Source organism: Pinus tabuliformis, chromosome 1_1 (genome assembly GCF_031772625.1).
Source record: "Pinus tabuliformis cultivar Carrire ecotype Pingquan chromosome 1_1, CPIR1, whole genome shotgun sequence".
Taxonomy (NCBI): Eukaryota; Viridiplantae; Streptophyta; class Pinopsida; order Pinales; family Pinaceae; genus Pinus; species Pinus tabuliformis.
Window position 1 is genome coordinate 708,300,746 of NC_142297.1, and position 23,577 is coordinate 708,324,322.

Below are 23,577 nucleotides of genomic sequence, written 5' to 3' on the forward strand. Positions count from 1 at the left end.
TAAGATTCAGATATCATCAGGTATGCATCAAGGAAGAGGAGATTTACAAGAATACATTCCAAACCAAGTACAGGAATTACGAGTTTGTCATAGTTCCATTTGGTTTGGCTAGTGCTCTAGCTACATTTATGTGCTTGATAAATAATGTATTGCGTCTGTATTTGGATAAGTTTGTTATTGTGTTCGTTGATGATATACTGGTATATTCTAAAAATTAAAAAGAGCATGTCTATCATTTACCAGCAGTGTTGAAATTTTTGAGAGAGCATCCGTTGTATGCTAAGCTCAGCGAGTGTAGTTTCTTTCAAGATGAGGTACACTACTTGGGGTAGGCTGTCTCCAAGGAGGGCATTGTGGTAGATCCATAAAAGATAAGAGCCATCATGGAATGGGTAGCTCCTATGAATGTGGATGAGGTGAGGTATTTCATGGATTTGGCAGGTTACTATAGGAGGTTCATAAGGAAATTCTCACAAATTGCTTATCCTATCACATCATTGCAGAGGAAAGGTAAGAGGTTCGAATGGACAGATGAGTGTGAGGACAGTTTTGAAAATCTCAAGCAGTTGTTGACACATGCATCAATGTTAATGATTGTAGATCTAGACAGAGAGTTTGTTTTGTGCACATAATCCTGCAAGAGAGGACTTGGTGGAGTCCTTATGTAGGATGCACAAGTAATATGCTATGAGTAATGGAAACTGAATGAGTATGAGTAGAACTATCCCACACATAATCTTGAGTTGGAAACAATTATACATGCATTGAAGATGTGGAGACACTACCTTATGGGCATGAGGTTTACATTGATGAGTGATCACAATGGGTTGTGGTATCTATTTGACCAACCGAATCTGAATGGTAGGTAGGCTCAATGGTTGGCTATGATTAGTGAGTTTGATTTTGAGATTCGATATATCAAAGATAAAGAGAACCTAGTAGCAGATACTCTTAGCAGGCAGGTACAGGTAAATCAATTAGCAGCTATGAGCTCCTATGGGACATATCTACAGGACAAGATCTTGTGGGCTGGTCAACATGATGTCAGATATAGGGATATTGCACACAGGTTTCAATAGAGTACATGTACAGGTAGATGTATAGGTACAGGTGGTAGTATAGGTTCATGTGATGATACAAGTACAGGTACAGGTATAGATGCAGGTGCACATGATATGGACTCTTGTCTTACAGTAGATAGATTGGTCAGGTTCCAAGACGTGATATATGTGCCAGATGACAGTGATCTTAAGAAGGTGATCTTGAGAGAGTTTCATGCGAAACTATATTCAGGTCACCTAGGTTATCATAAGACATTAACTGCAGTGAAGACATTTTATTATTGGTCGAACCTGAAGAGGGATGTAGTAGAGTTTGTGGTTAGATGTTTTGATTGCCAGAGTGTGAAGGAAGAGTGTAAACATCCAAGTGGACTGCTACAACCAATCGCGATTCCAAAATATAAATTGGAGGTCATTTCCATGGATTTTATCACAGGGTTGTGAAGGACAGTGACATAACATGATTATATCATGATTATTGTGGACAGGTTAACAAAATTTTCGCATTTCATTCCAGTGAAGTCTACACTCTCAACTAGCGATGTATCACAGGTATTCATCCTAGATATGGTTAGATTGCATGGTGTTCCAAATAATATCATGTCAGACAGGGATGAAAAGTTCACTTCCAAGTTCTGGAAGGAGTTGTTTGCAGGTTTGGGAACCGTGTTGGCCTTTAATACAACTTATCATCCGCAGATAGATGGAAAGATAGAGAGGGTCAATAGGAGATTGGAGGACATGTTCAAGATTTATGTGATGCAATAAGAGAGGAAGTAGGAAGAGTATCTCCCTCTGGTAGAGTTCATGTACAACAACGGTTATTAGGAGTCATTAAGGATGAGTCTTTTCAAGTCATTCTATGGACGGAGTTGTAATACTCCCATCAGCTTGAGTGATCCAGTGAGAAAAGTGCCAATTGGACTAGAGATGTTGGCGGACATGGAACAAGAAATGCAGGTGATCAAGAAAAATCTTAAATGAGCATAGGATGGGAAAAAGAGCTATGCAGATCGAAACAGGTTGTTCAAGGAGTTCTAGGTTGGGGAACAAGTGCACTTTTGTATCAAACCTAATAAGAGGTCCTCACGGATTGGATCATGTGCCAAGCTAGAACCATGGTTTTGTGGACCCTTCAACATTGTTGAGAGGATTGGGCCAGTAGCCTATCGAATTGCACTTCCTCTGACATGAAATTCCATGATGTTTTTCATGTCTCATTACTTATGAAGTATGTTAAAGATGTTGATCATGTGATTGATAGGTCTGTATCGTAGGTGGAACTGGATGGAGAATTCTAGTCGAAGCCTCCGTGTATATTGCAGAAAAAGGTGCTCATGCCCCAGAACTGAGAAATATAGCAAGTTAAAGTGAAATGGAAGAATTTTGTACCCTATGAATCTACATGGGAGACGGTGGATCAGATGCAGGCCATGTGTCTTTCCTTGTTTGTCATTTGAGGCAAAGCAACCTCAATATGGTGGTTTGGTATATGCTTTATGGTTGTTTGCTATATGCTTTGATATGGTGTTTTGGTATATGCTTTGATATGATGTTCTGATATATGCTTAGATATAGTGTTTAGTATATGTTTTGGTATATGATGTGGTGTATGCTTTGGTATATATTTTGATATGTGTTTCTATACGTGCATATGTATATCGATGTAAACACCACAATGATCTATGTTATAAAGAACTACTACGCGGTATGGCTGTCATGTTATTATGATTATGTTATCATGTTACTTTTCTATCATGTGGTTATGTTAACATGATATTATGATGTCATGTGGATTGGAACTAAGTGGGATGATCATTGTAAATACCATAATGAGTTGTGTTATAAAGCTCCATTATGTAGTATGTTGTCATGTTGTCATGATGTTTTCTCTTAAGCAAATATTTCATTGTAAATATTACATCGAGTTGTCTTATAAAGCTCTATGAGAAGTATGTCTTCTTTCAATAGATTGTTGAGTTATATGTGTGATTGAACACCAAGGACGGTCTCCCCCGAGGGGGAGGGTTCTGTAATAGCCCTTGTGAAGATTCCATGTAATAAATTTGATAAATGAAAAATAATAACCACGAATGATGGGACACTTATTCCAAGCTGAATGTTGGGAAAAATCCTAGTGATGGGATCACTTGTGATTGTGTGATGGCTAAAGAAATTGGAAAAGGCAATGGCTAAGGATTTGGAAAGGCATAATGGAATTTTAGCACATTTATTTATGAAAATAATGGAAATTAGGAGAAAAAGGAGGTGAAAGGTCATAGGTTGCATGTGAGGAGGAAAATGAATAAGAATAATGGAAAACAAAGAAAATAGAGGCCTCATTCATAAAAAGGATTATGAGGATAAGTTCATGGATTTTGTCAGTTCTTGTTGGAGCTCTCCCTCATTATTCTCTCTCTCTCATACTCTTAGAAACTTATAGTTTTATTGGAGCACTCTTGGAGGGTGTGGCATACTTGGATTCTTGGAGAAAGAAGGAAAATGAAGAGCAGGAAAGCACCAAAATGCATTAGGATCAACAACTACATTGAATTTCTTTGCAGGTACTGAGTTGCATGTATGATTTATTCACTAGTTTTAGCATGCATGGCATATTCATGTGGATTTTTGGTTGTGATATGTCACTGGCATGGAGGTTTGCCTGGATTAAGAATGGATTTACTAGACTTTCCATTTCCTGGATATTCATGGTGATTGTGGGTTACTTTCATTGCTTGTTTTGATTAGTTCGCATGTTTCCTTAGCTTGGGTTGAGTTACTAGTTCCTGGAAGTCCTAATTGGAAAAACTCTCTAGAAGCCCTGTAACAACTTGGGTTGAGTTACTAGTCCTGGAAGCCTTGGTTAGAAAAATGATCTAGAAACCCTTGGTGGTTGAGTTACTAGTCCTGGAAGCCTTGGTTGCACAAAATCCCTAGAAGCCTGGCAATAGCTATGGGTTGAGTTACTATTCCTGGAAGCCTTGGTTGGAACAAACTCTTTGGAAGCCTTGGAAGGATTGGATGGAGACCAATCTGATGATGGTTTTGTGATGTCCAACCGTGCGGTGGAATTACTATTGATGGGTTGAGGTGGATGGCCTTTGGAAGCCCTAGATGGTTTTCCATTGATGTGTTCTGTGATATCCCACATTCATGCTTAGAATATGGCATGAGGGTGAATGGATGAAGATATATTTTTCTCATCCATTCTATGATCGAGTGGAACGTGGAAGTCCCATTCCGGGTTTGGATTTTTCATCATTAATGAAAGGTTATTTCTCCTTGTATTTCTATGAATTTTGATGGATTATATATAGTCTATATGACTGTACTTTCATGACTATTTTATGTTTTTATTATGCTGGTTATGTATATGATTTATGATAACATCCATGTGTAGCTCTCATTATGTTTATACTTGTAATTGAATGATCAATGTATTTATGACCTAATGGATGGAATGGTAGTTTATTTGTTGAGGCCTCAATGGTTCTTAATGATTTTCAGCTAAGTATGAGACCCTTATGCTCATAACTGTTATTTACACTTGTAGATTACATATTCATGAGATGTTTGAAGAAATGCATGTCATGTCTAGTAGGGGTCTAATCAAGGTCTTGAACAAGTATTTGCTTTAGTACTATCATTTCCAAGTCATTTTATTGATTGGAAGAGACAATTCAATTCTGGGTAGTGACCTGGGTTATGTGCCTAAAAAAGTGGCTCAAATCCCAAAGTTGCTCGCATCGGAATGACAATCTTGGTCTTTGGTCACTGGTAGGCAAGCCTATGAGAGCGACTTTGGGTTTTTGGTCACCGTCATACCTATAGCCTAGGAGTGACTGAGGCTTAAGTTGTCCAAAATTTCAGTGGGACCCGAAGTCAAGATGTCTAAAGTATTGGATTGATTCTTGAGGGTCCTATAGTTGATGATTAACGTATGTATGGTGTGTTTCTGTTGGTTCCACTTCCTTAACATAACCTGGGAGGTAAAATCATATCATAGTGGCCGCTCCTCGCATGTTTACCATGACAGGCCAGTTGCTTGGGTATATGTGGGAGGAGTGTGTTACAGTATATAACCCTAATAACAATCCATTACTAACATACCCACATGCCAAACATCCAAACCTGTATGACAACATGCTCTTGCCTCAAGGTCCAATGCTGCAACTTGACTTTAATGATCTGCATCTCCTGCTTTATCTCAACCAAAACATTAGCATCATAACAACCAATAGCACTATGATGACCTAAATTGCATACCATGATTTCAAAAGGAATGTGTGACATGCTATTCATGCATAAATCTAACCAAGGGAATACATGCATAACAACTGCATATCGATATATAACACATGATTACGAAACCATATACACATTATTCTAGCTAGAGTCCAATCATCAGTGCATGATGATATCAACTACCCAAACCATGACCTCATGCATGACAATAATGACCACATCACATGCACTTGATAACATGTGAACACTGATGTGCATAACCAATGCATAATCAATCATACACTCATTAGGACACACTCCACAACACACCATCAACTTCCCATGGTGACATCACTACAACCATGATCAACACCATGCAAATGAAATAAGAACATGGACTACATGCATAAGGAACACCTATGCAACCAACATGAATACATGACTAACACGCAGCCCAAGGAGAGTGCAACCATGCTCTGATACCACTCTCTAACACCCTCCTCCCACATCTACCCAAGTAACTGGCCAGCTAGGGTAAACATGCGACGAGAGGCCACTATGATATGATTTAACCTCCTAAGTCATGTAAATGAAGTGGAACCAATGAAAACACACCATGCAAACATTAATCATTAGCCACAGAACTCTCAGGAACCAATCCAATACTTTAAACAACTTTCCTTGGGGTCCCACTGAAATTTTGGACAACTTAAGCCTCAGTTTCTCCCATGTTATAGGCATGAGGGTGACAAAAAACCCAAAGTCCCTCTCACATGCCTACTTGCCAGCCACCAAAGACTTTTTTTGTCACTGATATGCTAGGGACCCCGGGATTTGAGCCACTTTTTTAGGCCAAGAGCCGATGTCACTACCTATAATTGAACGATCTCTGCAAAACAATAGAACAACATGGAATTGACAGTACTAAAGAAAATACTTGTTTAGGACCTTGACTAGACCCCTACTAGCCATGACAGGAATTTCGTCAAACATATCACGAATATGAAATCTACATGTTTCAACAACATATCTGGTCATAGGGGTCTCATACTTATCTAAGATTCACCATGAAACATTGGTACCTTAACACATTAACTAACATTCCATCCATTAGGTCATAGATATATTGTTCACTCATTTACAAGTAGAAACATGGTGAGAGCCATACATAGCTGCTGTCATAAAACATGTACATAACCAAGATAATAGGGATAGAAATATCAATGAAATCAGAACCATATAAACCACATATAATCCATCATAATACTCATAGAAATACAAGGAGAAATAATCTTTCATTAATGATGAAAAGACCAAACTTGGGATGGGACTTCCACATTCCACCCGATCGTAGAATGGTTGAGCCAAATATCTCTTCAAACATTCACCCCCATGCCATATTCTAAGCATGAATGTGAAATCTCATAAAACACATCAATCAAAACTCGTCCATGGCTTCCAGAGGCCATCCACGTCAACCCATCAAACAATGGTTCCACCTCACAGTCGGACATCACAAAACCATTATTAGATCGGTCTCTATCCTAGCCTTCCAGGGCTCTAGAGAATTTTTCCAACCAAAGTTCCACGACTAGTAACTCAACCCACAACTTTTACTGGGATCCAAAGCATTTTTCCAACCAATGCTCCTGGACTAGTAGCTCAACCCACCAAGGGCTCCAGAGCGTTTGTCCAACCAAGGCTACAGGACTAGTAACTCAACCCAAGTTGATATAGGGCTCCAGAGAATTTGTCCAACCAAGGCTCCAGGACTAGTAACTCAACCCAAGTTAAGGAACATGAGAACCAACCAAAATAACAATGAAAACATACCCATATCCCCATGGCTATCCAGGAAATGGCAAGGCTAGGAATTCCACTGCCAATCCCAGTCATCCTCCATGCCAATGATAGATCACAACCAACAATCCACATGCACATGCCATGCATGCCAAAACCAATGAAGGAAACATACATCCAACTTTGTACCTTCAAGCAAATCTGATGTAGCTGCTGATCTTGATGCCCTCTTGCACTTTCCTTCTTTTCCTTTGCTTTCGTGCTCCAAAATCCAAGTATTCTAAACCCTCCAAGAGTGTTCCAAGAAAACTCTAAGCCTCCAACAATTTGAGAGAGAGAGCTCCAACACTAAACTGACAAAAGGTTACCAACTTATCCTTAGAAGCCTTTTTATGAATGAGGCCTCTATTTTCTTCATTTTCCATTATTTTCCTTCATTTTCCTCCTCACATGCAACTTGTGACCTTTCACCTTCTTTTACTCCTAATTTCCATTATTTTCATAAATAAATGTGTCAAAAATGCCATTTTTCCTTTCTAAAGCCATAACCATTGCCTTTTCCAATTTCCTTAGCCATAAACAACCAAATGAACACTTGCTAGGATGATTTACCCACCATTCAACTTGGAATACGTGTTCCATCATCGTGGCCTTATATATTTTTACATGAGTTTTTAACTAGGGCTATTACATAATCCAAAATCCTATCAGGTAACAAACCATCATTACCACACAGTGGAATTAATGGAGTTTTCACCATGTCAAAAGAGAGCAACTGAACCCCACTAGATAACACACTAACCAAATTTAAAATCCATTCTCTTTAACCGACAAAGAGCAGCGTCCAATGGAAGCTCAAGGAACCTTTAAGTAAGCAAGCTATAGCTCTTCCATAAGCCAGACTGAAGCATAAAATTCATTGCCAGACCAAAACCCTCAGAAGGACATTGAGAAGGCTATTATTGGGAGTCACAAGATAGCGATATTAAATCCATCCCTCTGCACAATGAATGTATCATCATGTCTGCAACATTCTCCAACAACTCCAACCATAGGAAAATAAATACAAATACCACCCCAAGTAGAGAAGAGTTAATAATACTTAGGTGCCACTTGTTACTAGGAATGTGCCACAAGGAAAAAATCTTGAAAATTTGTGGCCAAAAATTGGGATATTGACGGACCACAAATCCTTTCATTCTCTTTAATCACACTAAGGGCTAGGCTAGGTTGAGTGGGAGGCAAATGGTTTCATCTCGAAACAAAGTAAATTCCTATTGATGGAAAACTTATGGATGATGCTCAAGCCTCCTGGAATTCTGAAAATAACTAAGGGATAGGGACATAGTAAATTATACATTCATCCGTCTCCATTTTTCCTCGTCCAAGGGTGTATCCTCTTTTTGCTAACACATCCGGCACAGACTTTAAGTGCCTATACACATGAAAATGCTCCAGTCACTCAAATTGAGAGGCGATGAGGGAAATCTTTTGAAGTATGGGAAGGTGCTCTAAGCACAACACTTTCTTGGCCTTTATTACTTGTCAAGGCATTGAATCACCAAAAAACAATAAGTTATATTTTTTTTTTGCAAAAAGTAGTTTCAGACCTTTCCACAAAGCAAAGTACTCACCTTGATTGTTGGTGGCAATACCAAGACCCTAGCAAATTGAAACACAACTTTTCCATCAAATCTAAATAAAACCCCTCCCATTGGACTCACCTATAATTCAAACTTATTATTACAGAAGCTTTATTAGAAAAACATATTATTACAGCATCTTTATTAGAAAAGTTTTATATTTAAAATCTATGATTTGGAAATAAAATATTATAATCCTTTTAAATTTAATATTTTATAAATTTTTAACTCAACAAAATATAAGTGATTTTCATGTTTAAAACTTTTGTTAAAAATTATGGGAATTCTGCAACTTTCCTGGAAAGTGCTCTCTCTGCATCTTTTCTTCAAAGCTCTGTGTTTGTTACCAAGGCAAAGGTGTTATCACTAATGGATACTCGTTGTGGTATTTAGGTGATATTCTGCCACTTGGTTGTTAAGAGTGATTTTGGAGAATCATTATGGCAGTTAGGGTGATATTCGGCCAAAGATTAATTATTTTCTTCAATGTTAAAGTGAATTAATTTTTTAAAATAATATACTTCATTATAATTTAGTTATAAATTTAAGTTAATTATCAATTTATAATGAAAACCATTATGATAATTAAATATGTATATCACACATACAGATTGTTATTGAAAACGTAGATTAATTTATCATCACCATTCATCCAAATGTGTTTTTAATAACATATCACCTTCATTAGACATGGATGGATCGACGCCATTTGCATTTTCTAATCTTTTAAACTAATTATGCCCCTCTGCAAAGATCAGCACCGTTTAGGTGTTGGTGCTCGTACGTATAAGTTTGTGTGGGGTGTTAGCAAACTATAATCGCTTTGAAACTTGGAGAAAATTGATTTTCATGCCACTGTTTATCAGGTAATGCAATGCCAAGTAGAAAGTTTGCAAGGCTATGATCAATGTGTCAATTGATTTTCATTTTACTGATACCAGATATAGTTACTAGGTTTTTCTTGGTTATACAGGATTACTTATTTTTCCATGTTCTAGATCATTAATGGATGTAGTTACTAGAATTTGTTTGGTTATATTGGGTTACTTATACTGTCATGTTCTGGATCATGAATGGTTTTTTTTGGTTTGTGCTATGTTTGACTTCTCTGTGTTTTCTGCACAGTGGCTTATTTCAGAGATCAGATTGAAGAAACCAAACCCAAGCGCTCCCCCTTCACTATATTAAGCTGTTTATAATTTTTTGAAGTTTCAGTAAAACCTATTTTGGTGGAACTATAATGGCGACCAAAACTTCATTCCAGTCTAACAGAAAGTCCTCGAACTCTGCATCTTTTGCCAAAGCAAAATCCTTCACTAAAGGACCTAATCTTGATGGTTGCAATATACTTGAGGAGATTTTGCCCTATTTGGGTGAAGATTCTTCTGGTGGGGAAAGAAAAGTTATGGTCGTTGTAGACTCCACAAAAGAAGCCAGGAGAGCTCTGCTTTGGGTTCTCTCCCATACTGTCAGTAACCGTGACAAGCTTATTCTCTTACACGTAGGTCCCCTGCCTCCAGGTAAGAGTTCTTCTGGTTGTAATGGTGGATGACCAACATTTCTACAATTTATTCCTGGAATATTTTAGAATTTGATAGATATGAGTGAAGTTAATTATTTGACCTAGTCTATGTTAGACCTAAGATCGGCTGAGTACAAATATATTGATTTGATTTAGATTGCGGATTCTTAAATATTCTAAAATTTGATAGACATATATAAAATTAATTATTTAACCTAATCTAAAATTAATTATTTAACCTAATCCATATCAGACATAACATCGGGCTAGATAAAAATAGGTTAATCTGATTTATTTTGACGGCAGGAAATGTTAGTACAAGTCAGATAACCCCCATAGATTCTAATGCTCTGGACTCTTTAAAAGAGCTTTGCCTACAACAACGCCCAGAGGTATCTTGCACTGATACTATCCTTATTGCCACTTTTTGGAATGTTTATTTGGATTGTAGATTTATGAATATTGTAGAAACTTGATGAATAAGAATAAAATGAATACTTTACTACACAATCCTATGAGCACAAAGTAGACCTAACATCACAAAAAAAACCTTCAATTTGACTTCCTTGCTAAAGAAATAATTGCTCATTCCTATCCATTAGTTTTCAAGAATATTCCAAATTCGGTAATTTAATTATACTCAGTTCCTATTTGTATTAGTTCAAAGGATTTAAGGATTTGCCAAGGGCTCTGTTTTGCAAACAGGTAGAGGTAGAAGTGATGATTGTCGGAGCAGCAAAGGACAAAGGACCTGCAATAGTTGAACAAGCCAAGAAATGTTCCGTGTCTCTTCTGGTTTTAGGGCAGCCAAAGACATCTTTCTTTGCTAAGTAATGAACAAAACTTTGATTGAAACTCAGTAAACTAACAATTTGATTTTCAATAAAGGTTGAATTTATGTTGATGGCAGATTTTAGAAACATTTTGTAGTTAATAGTTAATAGAGAGAAATTTGTGATTCACATAACATTATCTTTTAATAAATTTACGAGATTGTAACTACCTTAGGTTTAAGTCGATCCCAGATCCCCAAAATATTCTTAAATATGAGTGAGGTTAAATAATTGACATAGTTTATATTCGTCATATTCTAAAAATCCGCAATCAACTTAAACAGGGCAAAAAAACACTAATATAATACAAAATAACTTTTTTTTCCAATAAGTTTAGAACATTGTAGCTGATATAACTGAAATACTATATGCAGACTGCGATCTCTATTGTTGGCAGGGAACGGTAGCTCAGAGAAGTCATCAGCAGCAGTGGTGGACTATTGTATTCAAAATTCAGAGTGCATGACAATTGGGGTGAAAAAGAATAGCAAAAAAGAGGGAGGTTATCTCATCAGCACCAAGAAACAAAAAAACTTCTGGCTTCTCGCTTAGATTTTCATGAAAAAAAATTATGATCTCCAACATACTTGCAGCAGAATTAAGTCAAAACCGGCCGCATTTTCCAGAGGTTGATAACATGGTGATGATCAATTCCAACTGAATGGGAAGTCCAGTAGGGTTGGCTAGTGTAACTTATTCTTACCACTCAACTAATTAATTATGATAAATAGTAACTTTTAAAATTTATTAGGTAATTATAATTAAATTCACTAATATAATTATTAGTGAGATTATTATTTTAATGGGAATACATTATAGCTTTTAAATACTTTTAAAACTCTCGAGCTATACCATTACTACAATTATAATTTGTAAACAAAATTATGTAATTTTAATTATTAATGTCAGGATTTTCATTTTTTATTTTGAACAAAAGTCATAAAAAAGCTATCTCCTTCCAGGACAAAAACATAACATATGTATATTTTACCCCTTCCATTTTGACACACTATAAATCAGTTTATTGGATGAACAATCAATTCTTGCAGTGCATTTGCGCCCTGAATCAGATGCGGCGGGGATGAATTCTGAACAACTCTTAATGCACGGGATGAATTCAATTTGTAAAACATTTTACCATTGGAAAAAATAATATCAACTTACATCTTATTTATTTTAATGACTTTTTAAAACAATATTTTATTATCTTAATTCTTTTTTATTGCCTTGACCTAGGGGATTTTAACCTTGTGCCATGGGCTTTATAACTAATTAAAGACACATTTAATGGCTCTACTGTTGGAATTATAATCTTATTTGTTTGTTTAACAATCTTCTTATTTTTCACAATTCTTGCAGTGCATTTGGGCAGTGAATTATATGCTACGAGGATGAACTTTGAACAACCCTTACTCGACTGGATGAATTGGACTCGATGAATTCAGTTTGTAAAACATTTTCTCATCAGGAAAAAAAATATCATCTTCCATCTTATTTATTTGAATGACTTTTTATAACAATAAAAAATAAAAATAAAATATTTTATCATCTTAATTTTATTCTTGTGCCATGGGCTTTATCTCTAAAAAAAATTAATAATTAATAATCAATAGTAACATTAAAATTTAAAAATTAATAATCAATAATAACATTAAATTTTAAACTAAAAATATATATTTATATTTTTAAGTATATTATATTATATTTATGTATCATTTTTAAGTTTATATAAAAAAAAATTAATACACATATATAGAAGTTTATCGAAATTCCCATTATGAAAACTTTTATAAGTTGCTATATCTCCTGAAACTTAAATATGATCATCTGTTTGCTTCTAGGCTCTTTGATTTTATAGCATGTCCTAGTTTCGCAGTGTATTACTTACATGCCTTTGGGGCATTTTCCTCTTTGTTTCCGTTCAAACATACATAAATTTAAAAGTATCAATTTACTTGTATTGTTGTGGTTTGTTCTTTTATCTAAAGTTCATTTAGTTATATTTGCTCTATTTGATGCAGTAGGGAAGTAAGAAAGCTGCGGGGAAACGACACAATATTTCCATAAGGGCTGCTTAATGATGCAAGTTATTTATGTAACATGTTTTGTTTGGAAGTATGAAATATGTTTACTAATTTATACCTAGCGTTGTGTTTGGAGGTACTAAAATGGCAAACTGACCTTGCATGTAGACAGGGACTCCTGCTACGCAGTTGCCCTTGTTAGGGTTAATATACATCATTCTATTAATTAACAATATGTACACAATGAAAACTCTGCAAATAATTATCAAAGTGTCTGATACTGTCTATCAGAAACCAATCTAAATAGTAACAATGCTTTTCGACTTTCGTTCATTACACAATAGGGAAGGCCAACAGCCCAACAAGTTTATGAAAAGTAATGATCTATGGTGGCTGATTTCATAAAACAAAATTTCTTACAAATGATTCAGAGCCACATGGTCGTCATCTATTTCATTTAAATTATGACGAGCAGAAAACAAACTTCAGATGCACCGACCAATACTTGGAGAAGTCACATCATCTCAAGATTTGAAACTTTCACAAAAACCAAAGCAATGATATACCAGCCCATTTCCATGAGGGTTGTAGGGTTGGAACCTGCCAACCAAAAGGAAATACAATATTTTATGATAGAGTATTTTATATTTCTTTTAAAACAAAAAAAGAGAAGCGCAGAAAAGAAACAAATGGATTAGGGTTAGAAAACCCGCCTGTAGGAAATACTTATATAGTAAACACTCCATCTGCACACAAATCCAATGCCTAAAGTTAGTCAAAACTATAGGATATGTTACCTTCACAGAGTGATTTAGAGAAAATTTAGATTTTAAGCTCACCCATGGGGCGCATGACCGAAATATTGGGTAAGTCACACTCTTTGCGAATTGGTACAACCTCCTTGAAAGTCCTCGTATACTTCCAATCCTGGCCATGCTTCTAAATGATCCGCAAATTCTGTACCACAAACTCCATTTACATTCCTCACTCCTTCGCCTTCAAAAATGCCATTTAACCATTCATTTTCTTCTTCCAGATTGTATGTTTCTAGACGTAAAAGATTATCCAATTTTGGATGTAACTGCGGATCTTCCACTGCGCCACACAAATTATTCCTCCTCTCTTCAATTTCTTCAAGTTGTACCTCTTCTCCCCCGGCGCTGACTGATATTCCATCGGTTGTGTTTTCTGCAAGAGACTCTACTGGCAAGAAATCAATGTCGGAATCTGTTTCGGGAAATACCCCAAACGGTTTCAGCGGCTCGGTATTATTGAACAGCGGGATATTATTGGGGCAAATGTTAATCCCTTTGTTTCTGGGCGCCATCGCATTGGCTTGGTGAGACTTTTGCAGATCATATATTGTGAAAGATGGAACGACCTCAGCAGCTGGACGACTGTCATAATTGGGATGCTGTTGTGCCCACTTCCCTTGCGTTCCAGAACATGTACCTTCTTTCATAATATTGTTGCATGACTTCAAAAAACTTGTACCTTCTTGCATAATATTGTTGCATGAGTTCAAAAAACATGTACCTTCTCTCATAATATTGTTGCATGAGTTCAAACAAGAGCACATGACATTCCTTTCCGGATACCCGCAAAAATGTGTTCCATAGGATTGCAACCTAGTTAAGCCAGGCTTCATTTCACAGCAAACTTGTCCATGCGCTCTCTGGCAGGCTCCTCCCATAACTGTGCAATAACAAATATCTGAAGAGGCGTGTGCATGCAATATTGTACTGCAACCATTTACCTTTGGATCACATGAACTCATCCAATTAGGAGGAGAAGCAATGATGCAGTTGTGTGGGCATGCTGGCTTCTTGAGCAATGGCGCAGGAACTGATGAACACGAGTGTAAAGAAGTGTTATACACCTTTCCACCCAGAGTGAAGTGTTTTTGACACCTGTAACATATGTATCTGGGCTGCATCTTCTTAGCTCGGCCCTTGTTATTCATATACCTAAACCTGCAATATTCCCAAGATTTACATCTGGGACATATGGCTTTCTTCTGCCTGAATATCTCCTCCATCTTTTGCTATTGAAACAAACACAAGTAACAAGAAGGAAAAGTATATGCAAAGATGGCTGCTACTTTAATTATCTATATATAAACCACCACACTGCCTTTTTTTTTTTTTTCTTTTTTTAATAGCTTTTTTAAGTTTGATTATTTACTTTCTTTTTTCTGGAAGCTCAATCCATTTGGTTTAGCTTTTTTAAGATTGATTATTTACTTCTTCTTTTTTGGAAACTCAATCCATTTGGTTTAGCTTTTTTGTTTTTATTTATAATAATTTGATTATTTACTTTCTTTTTTCTGGAAACTCAATCTATTTGGTTTAGCTTTTTGTTTTTATTTTTATAATAATTTGATTATTTATTTCTTTTCTAAATCTCTCTCCATTTGGTTTAGATTTTATTGTTATTTTTAAACCTCTCCATTTGTTTTAGCCACAGACCCAAAACACCTTCAATTTTTCAACTCTGCAATTAGTTTTCCTATTGCGTCGTGGTTTATTTGAATTTTGTACTTTTTTGGTTTGTTTTTATTGATAAGGGAGACCGCTATGAATATTTTCCTATTGCGTCGTGGTTTACTTGATTTTTGTTTTTTTTTCTCCTTTCACTTTCATAAGGGAGGCCGGAGATATGTGATATATGCTTCCTGTAAATTCAAGTAAATTTTTTTTAATGGTCCATTAGCGAGAGATTTTACTATTGGTTCATTATTTAAATAATCATTATTAATTTTTAAATCATAACGTCTGGAACTATGTGGTATGCAATTTCAAGGAATCTGTGTACCAATGTACGTGGATTTTCCATAATTATATAATGTCAGTGTCACATATTTATGTGTAGATTTTCTATAATTAGCAATAAATATTGTCTCATATATATTATATTTTTCATAATTAGAAATAAAGAAGAATACAATCTCATTGTCATATGGTAATTTGAATCTGATTGATGCCAAATTATTTTTTTATGATATTCATTTTCTTTAATTATTATTATTGAATTTTATATATTTATTAAATTATTTTTTCTTTAATCTTTTTTCAAATTAAATTATTAATTTTAAATTTTATAATTTAAGTTAATATTATATGAAAATTACTAAATAAATTACCATTTTTAATTAAATTATTATTAATAATAAATTACTTTTTTTTTTAATTTTAAATATTATTATTGTTATAAAGAGAAATATAATGTTATTGTTTCTTATAAATAACAATGCTTGTGCACTTTCCATATTTAAGAATAAAGAATAATATAATGTCATTGTCTCATTGTTATGTGTAGAGTTTCCATATTTAGCAATAAAAAGGAATAGAATGTCATTGTTTCATATATGAATAAAGAAGAATATAATGTCAGTTTCTCACTGTTATATTTATTCATAAAAATAAATACAATGCCATTGTCTCATATACATGTGTGTAGAGTTTCCATATTTAGCAATAAAAAAGAAATACAATGTCATTGTTTGGTATCCATTGTTATGTATGTGGACTTTTTATATTTAAGAGTAAAGAGGAATATAATGTCATGGTTTTGAGGAAACTTTTTGGTATCCATTGTTATGTATGTGGATTTTTTATATTTAAGAGTAAAGAGGAATATAATGTCATGGTTTTGAGAAAACTATTTTGGTAGAAATTACATAGTAGAATTATTTGCCAAGGCTTTTGGAACCAGCCAGTGTAGTTCATAATGTCATTGTTTTATATATAAAAATTCATTGATTTTTTTAAGGGATTTGAACTTGTGGATCCTAGATCTTATAGTTTAAGAATTACCGCTTGGACTATATATTTTAATTAAATTATTATTAATAATAAATCCTCAATTATTTATATTTCATATTATTTTAAATTATTTTAGGATTAGAATTTCATTGTAAATTGCAGGTTGTTGCAACCATGCCAAGATTTATTATTGCAACTCAAGGAACAAGAGGAGGCGAGGGACCATGGGTGCCGAGTTGTTGTGCACTTCATTAGATGAAGACAACGGGTATGATGCAAATGCTCCCAATGCTCCCAACAATGTTGTTGACAATGACAATGTGGTGGTAGATCATGTCATCCCAACATCAACCACAGAGCCACCATCAACCACCATCAACCATAATGCAAGGTGCAAGTTCAACAAAGAAGATCAATGCCATAAGAGGCTGGAAAAAGGAAGATATGCTAGTTTCAATTGATGACATAGAGTTTAGGGGATATTTAGTTCGTGCCTCTGTAAAAGAAAACATGTGATTGTTGCCTCAAACATATATTACTAGATAAATGAGTTGAATCATACAAATTATAGAGGGATTGTTACAATTATGAATAAAGAGGAGGATGTTGACGTGGTTGAGTGGTGTAAGGAGATGGTCCAATTGGGACATAGGTTAAAGTTGATACAAATTAAATCCACAAATAGCTCAAATCTATCAAGGAGGCCAAACCCCTTCAAAATTGGTTTCTTGGTAAATCATGGTGGACTGGGTTAAAAAAAAAAGGCATCCATAATTTGTGTTATGTATAGCTGAGGGCCTTGACAAAGAAAAGGCTTTAAATCTATGCCCTGCAATTGTGTCCAAGTTCTATGAGACTCTTTTTTCTGCATATAAGAAACACTCATATTCCCCAAACCATATATGGAATTATGACAAAACAAGCTTACAAGCCGGAAGGAATTGTGGCATGCAGGTAATTGCCAAGAGCGAGAGCAAAAACATACCTAAGTTTTTTCCTAAGAGAAGGGAGTAGATCACTATTCTTTGTTGTGACAATGCATCTGTTTATTGAATCCAAAATTTTTATCTTTCAAAGGTAAAACTCAACTAAAAAACCATATATATAATTGTGAACCAAGTGCATGCATGGATGAAAAAGGACCAATTCTTGAATTGGCTTTGTCATTTTGTTGCATCTATACCAAGTACAATGAAATAAACATATTATCAAGATATGTTGTTCCTTTGTTAATCTTCATATTTGATCTCTATATATGTTTGATCATCATTTTCCTTTTCGGATAATAAAACTATAGTCCAATGACATAAATTTTAACTCCACACTCCCATACCAATAAAAAGGTTATTGTAGTGTGGCGTCATTAAGTCTTTTGTCGGAATTGTTTGAGGTATAAATTTATTGTAATTGTATTTTTAATAAAAATGATGCAAAAGGAAATAAAATTTAAGATAGGTCTAATAATCATGTTTTTCTAATCTTCACCATTTAATAAATTAATTATTTCACTCTTAATTAAGGTATTAATAATATCTTATAATGAAAGATATTTATATAAGTATTGTTATCTTTTTTTTAATTGGATTTTATTGCTTCCAAATAAAAAATATTACATTAGCAAACTAAAAACATCTAGATTACAACTTTTCATTTCTTGATATTAGATACCAAGATGATTTAGGGATTATTCTTTTTTTCCCTTTTGCATACATACATCAATTTTGTTTTTTCATTGCTATTTATAACAATTGGAGATCTACCTATTTCCTCATTCTTCTAATAAACCTCTAGCTACCAGTTCAGCTGGGACCACTGCATCTCTCTCACTCTCTAAATAGTTAAATTCATGAGAATGCTTTTGGTCATAGATAGCTGGCACAATTAATATTGATGTTCATTCACTACCCTTCGTCGGACGATTCTCCTTTATAGAGAGATGATTTGCTACAACTGGGTGCAAATCTAGATCTTGAGAGACTAAGTTGTCTGGGGGAAGGTTATTTTGTTGAGAACCCTATTTTTTTAACCTGCATGGTTCTTGGAACCAACTGATGGCTTCAGTCTTGCCACCCATGGTTATATCTTTGGCACCTAGGGATGGAATGCCTTTTTAGGAGAAGGGCATGCATTATGAAGGTGCTCATGCTACTGACACCTTTTACACCAGAATGTTGATGTTGATTTACTTCCCTTCGCCAAACGATTCTCTTCTGTTAAGGAATGATTCACTACAACCAGGGGAAGAACTAGATCTAGAGTGGATGAGTTGTCTGGGTGAGGGTTCTTTTGTTGAGAACCCTCTTTCCTTTTACCTGCATAGTTCTTAGACTTAGTTGATGGCTTCAGGTATCATCACCCGTGATTATATTTCTTTGGCACTTGGGGATGGAGTGCCTCTTAAGGAGAAGGGAACTCATTCTAAAGGTGCTCAAGTTATTCACACCTTTTGTACCTGAATGTTGATGTTGATCCACTACCATTCCATAGACGATTCTCCTTGATAGATGGATGATTCTCTACTATTGGGGGCAAAACTAGATTTGGAGAGGCTAATTTATCTGGCGAAGGGTTCTTTTGTTGAGAAACCTCTTTTTTCTGACTTGCATACCTCTTAGAACCAATCGATGGCTTTGGGTCTCACCACCCATGGTTATATTTATTTGACACCTAGGGATGGAATGCCTCTTCAAGAGAATGGTATGCATTCTAAAGGTGCATAGGTTACTGGCACTTTTTGCACCTCGATGTTGTATTCTCATAATCAATGGTTAGATGTAATCCTTACCTTCATACCTAAGGATGATTTTATTTGGTAAACCTTTGTTGAGGTTTTCTTATACACATATTTGAAAAAAGGCGATGATCACTTTTCCCATTGTCACTATCCACTTTGATGAATCGCCTTATAAAATCTCCAATATCTTCTAGGATCTCTTTCTAGATCCATTGAAGGGTTGAATTTGGAATTCTAACCCACAGAAGAATAAGCATAGATTTCATGGTGAGAGTGTTAAACCCTAGGAACCATAGTTGGATTGAAAGACAAGCTCTATCCCAGAACCAAGGGTCCTTGTCAAAAACCTTCTAATGATATTCAATATTTTTTAAGAAAACCACAAAATAAACTTTCAAACAATATAGAAACTCTATGTTATTAAACCAGTTTAGTTGAACCCACTCCAAGAGGGCAGATAACAAGGTCCAAAATCCATTGGACATGCATATAATTTTTCAGTAAGTTTGGCACCCTTAACTTGATGATAAGATCATTCACCTCAAGCGACGGGCTCTCTAAAGAGTGTTCCACCATGAAAGCTTGACCAAAGATATCCTTACTTTTTAGAGAGTTGGGTCTAGGATTTAGGGCATCTTTGAAAGACCTAAAATTTGTTGTTGAGGAGGCCACATTTCCCATGGAGCCACCTTTCAAGCTTGAAACTATAGAGATGGTGGCATCCCTTTGCATACCATAATCTCAAGACATTTTTTCAGTTTTAGTTGTCTCCGTCTATAGAGGAGTTTCATCTCCCCCAATGGGATTCTTGCCCGCCATTGAATGTTCTCAGCTAGTCCAAACACATCATCTGTTGCCTTGACTTGGAAGCAAAGAGAATCTCCTAACATGGACCTAACAAATATTGAAATATTTTGGAGATCCAAGCCCTCATCACTTGGTAGGAGGCTTTCTTAAAACACTTTGCAATCTTCACCATAGCCCTAGTGGGTATTTCCTTTTTGCATTTCAACAAATATTTTGTTTCCATCCTTGTCCCTCTCCTTCTTCAACCTAAAGACAGAGGGTTAAGAATCCCTAGCAAAGGCCCAAACCCAAAACTGAGATAATTTTGGCCCCTTATCCAACTTTGGAGCAAAGAGATTTGGATTTCCGTGAATGGAAAAGAAACCCTAATGATGACGCTTCTAATGGCCTCTGATGACCCATCTATAATAGTAGTGAAGTTCTAAGACACTCATATAATAACAATGTCTTTGATATATGCAGGAACAATGCCTAAACCATAGGGAAATATAATGGATGTAACCAAAACTCGATCATGAGGTTGTTAGAGTGTCTTTGGGAGAATAACATACCATTCCTAAATGGATGTGTCTTCCTACAACTCTTGGCAAGGGGGAGAAAACATTTGGGCATTGTAAACTTGTGTCTTCTTCTATCATGAATGACCAAGAGATGTCCAATGACGACGAAAGTGTTTGAAACTCTACAAAAGCTATAAACTCTAATGTGCCTCATAGTTTTCATCTTGTGTCCTTTTCTGTAAGTTTTCAAAACATATCTATGTAATTAATAAATGAAATATAGAGTTATAATTAAGGAAAAGTGTGTTTTATTGATTTTCACCATCCAATATAAATCTATTTATAATAATATATTTAAATTTAAATTTAATTATTCAATTTATTATTAAATTGATTTACTTAATTTGGGACTCCTCCATTTGAGAATTCTCTAGTCCATTGAAGGAACTACAACATTCAAATAAAAAACTCTTATGTCAATATTGTTTATAGAATTTCTATTGGAGACAAAATTTTGAGGGTTTTTAGTTAAGACTTATTAAAGGTCCCCTATCCGATATCAAATAAAATCATTCTCGTCTTCAACCCATTATATTTGCAATCATTGACCCACAAAAATCTCCGTCATAGATGTTAACCTAGTTTCCAACTAAATTTATCTTAGTTGCAGTTGAAGCCTAGCGCAACACCACCATTTTCACCTTACCCAAAATAAGTAAGGCATCTCACCTAAGGAATTTCGAGACTTGAATAGGAAAAGGGATTAGAACCAAATGTCGAGTGTCATGACAATGATTTATCATCTACTTCTATTCCAGGAGATCACATTATTAGACATGCAACAAGTGCAAAGTAGAGCTTGAGATACAACTAAAGTGACATATAACATTCACGTTCATGTAGAAGAAAATTTTAAAAGGGTCACATAAACCAACATATTTAGGGACATAGAATAGTTCCCTAACTTCTTTTCATTAAACATAAAGTATCATTAAATCCTAGCACTATGACCCTTCAGGAAAAATCAAGTAGATCATCATGCAATTTGGCTCCGAAAGAGATGAGACAAGAACATAATCACTTTCAATACATTCAATGACAACATTTGGGCATATGATATTCACCTCTTTTTTTGTTGTCTTCTACTTTTGGATTTTATAAACTTATTTTGCAACCTTTCTTTCCTAAACTCTCAGTCTTTCCCTCAAATACCATGTTCCTTCCTCTTTGGCGGATTTTGTGACTCGGTTGCAACTACTCCTTTTCTCCTCGATGGCCTCTATGAACACCATTGCACTTGCATTTTCCCACACTTTTCACTTTCCAACTTTAGTGTCTGACAGATCTTGGTGAATTTCCTTTCTTTTCCTTGTTGGTTTCCTACACAACTTCCTCTTAGTCAGACTTGGTCAAAATGTGTCAAAATTTTGTCCCACAAAACGAAGGACCCAACAACCGCCTTGTATTTTCACCACTACTCGTACACATTATCTCAACCAAAATTTCAATAACCTTGTCAATTTTAGCCTTACTCCTTATAGATCAACTTGTTTCCCACATAAACCCCAGTTGAGACATAAGTCAATGCACAAAGGAGTTAATTCGGTTACCAAATCTCATAATTCTAAACCAAATAAGAATGGAAGATCACCCTTAAGATTACATAGAGGATTTGGGGCCTGATATTTCTCATGCTAATCCACACTATAAACTCCCACCATAGACATCATCTGATAATATAACTCGTGCATCAAGGTAACATCATTTAGACCTTATCCACACTTTCTTTCCATAAAACAACAAAACCTGGAACAAGTGATGGCATTTCAAAGAGGTTTGCCTTTATCACATGTCCACACATTAACATAAATCCTCTAGTTGAAACCCTCATCCATGGGAGTCTAAGTGTCCTAGGTGCATGCTTGAATTGCACTAAGACGTGCTTCCAATTATCATGAACCTAAGGGATATAGGAGTGGCCCACCCTCTCACTAAAAGAGAGGGTTCCTAGCTCCAAGCTTTTTTCGTTATTTTCTAATGAGTATGATGTTGAGTTAGTTTGTCGTAAGATATGAACTACTTAATATTAATTCAACCACTTTAATAGTGATCTGGCCTATTAAAATGGTAATTAGTTTGAGGTATGTAAGAATGTAACTAATGTGGAAATGCTTGATGGTGTTTCTGGAATCCCTAACTATAATAAGTTAGTAAATATTTAAGTAAGTAATATGAAAAAATAGTTAAAGAATACCATAAACGTCTACTCGGTTGTTAGTGACCTTTTCGTGACTCCATGAGAAAAATAATTCAACTTGCTCCTTAAGGAAAATGAGCACATATTTAATAATTATTCTGATATTTTATATCAAATTCTAAAACATTTATGTATGTGCTAAGAAAAAAGGTATTTAACCTTCCAAACTTAATAACAACATTTTTAAGTTTTTTATGCTAGTGGCAGTGTCTATTTTGGAATAGGGGCTCTAGAATTTAATTTAATTATCATTGATTATTTGGTGGATGGTAGTGATTTAAGCTCAATGAAATATCCATAGAAAAATCTCAATAGTTGTGGAGACAAACTATTGAGATTTATCACAAAAGTTGGTATTCCCTTTCTTCTTTTCAAATTAATTATAAAAAATGTCATGTCCACATGTGT

At 35.1% G+C, this 23,577-nt stretch overlaps 1 protein-coding gene across 1 annotated transcript; it reads left to right on the forward strand.

Annotated features, from left to right (window-relative positions):
- The first annotated feature begins 9,968 nt into the window (after nt 1–9,968).
- LOC149215482 (uncharacterized) lies at nt 9,969–11,635 on the forward strand. Its single transcript, XM_089389733.1, has 4 exons — nt 9,969–10,248; nt 10,557–10,642; nt 10,956–11,080; nt 11,458–11,635. Exons 1-4 carry the CDS (start codon nt 9,969–9,971, stop codon nt 11,633–11,635), a joined length of 669 nt encoding a protein of 222 aa, XP_089245859.1.
- The last annotated feature ends 11,942 nt before the right edge of the window (nt 11,636–23,577 follow it).

Coding starts and splice junctions, on each gene's coding strand:
- LOC149215482 (XM_089389733.1), top strand. CDS start 9,969: ATGGCGACCAAAACTTCATTCCAGTCTAACAGAAAGTCCTCGAACTCT. Junction 10,249..10,556: donor CGTAGGTCCCCTGCCTCCAG/GTAAGAGTTCTT, acceptor TTTTGACGGCAG/GAAATGTTAGTACAAGTCAG. Junction 11,081..11,457: donor AAGACATCTTTCTTTGCTAA/GTAATGAACAAA, acceptor TACTATATGCAG/ACTGCGATCTCTATTGTTGG.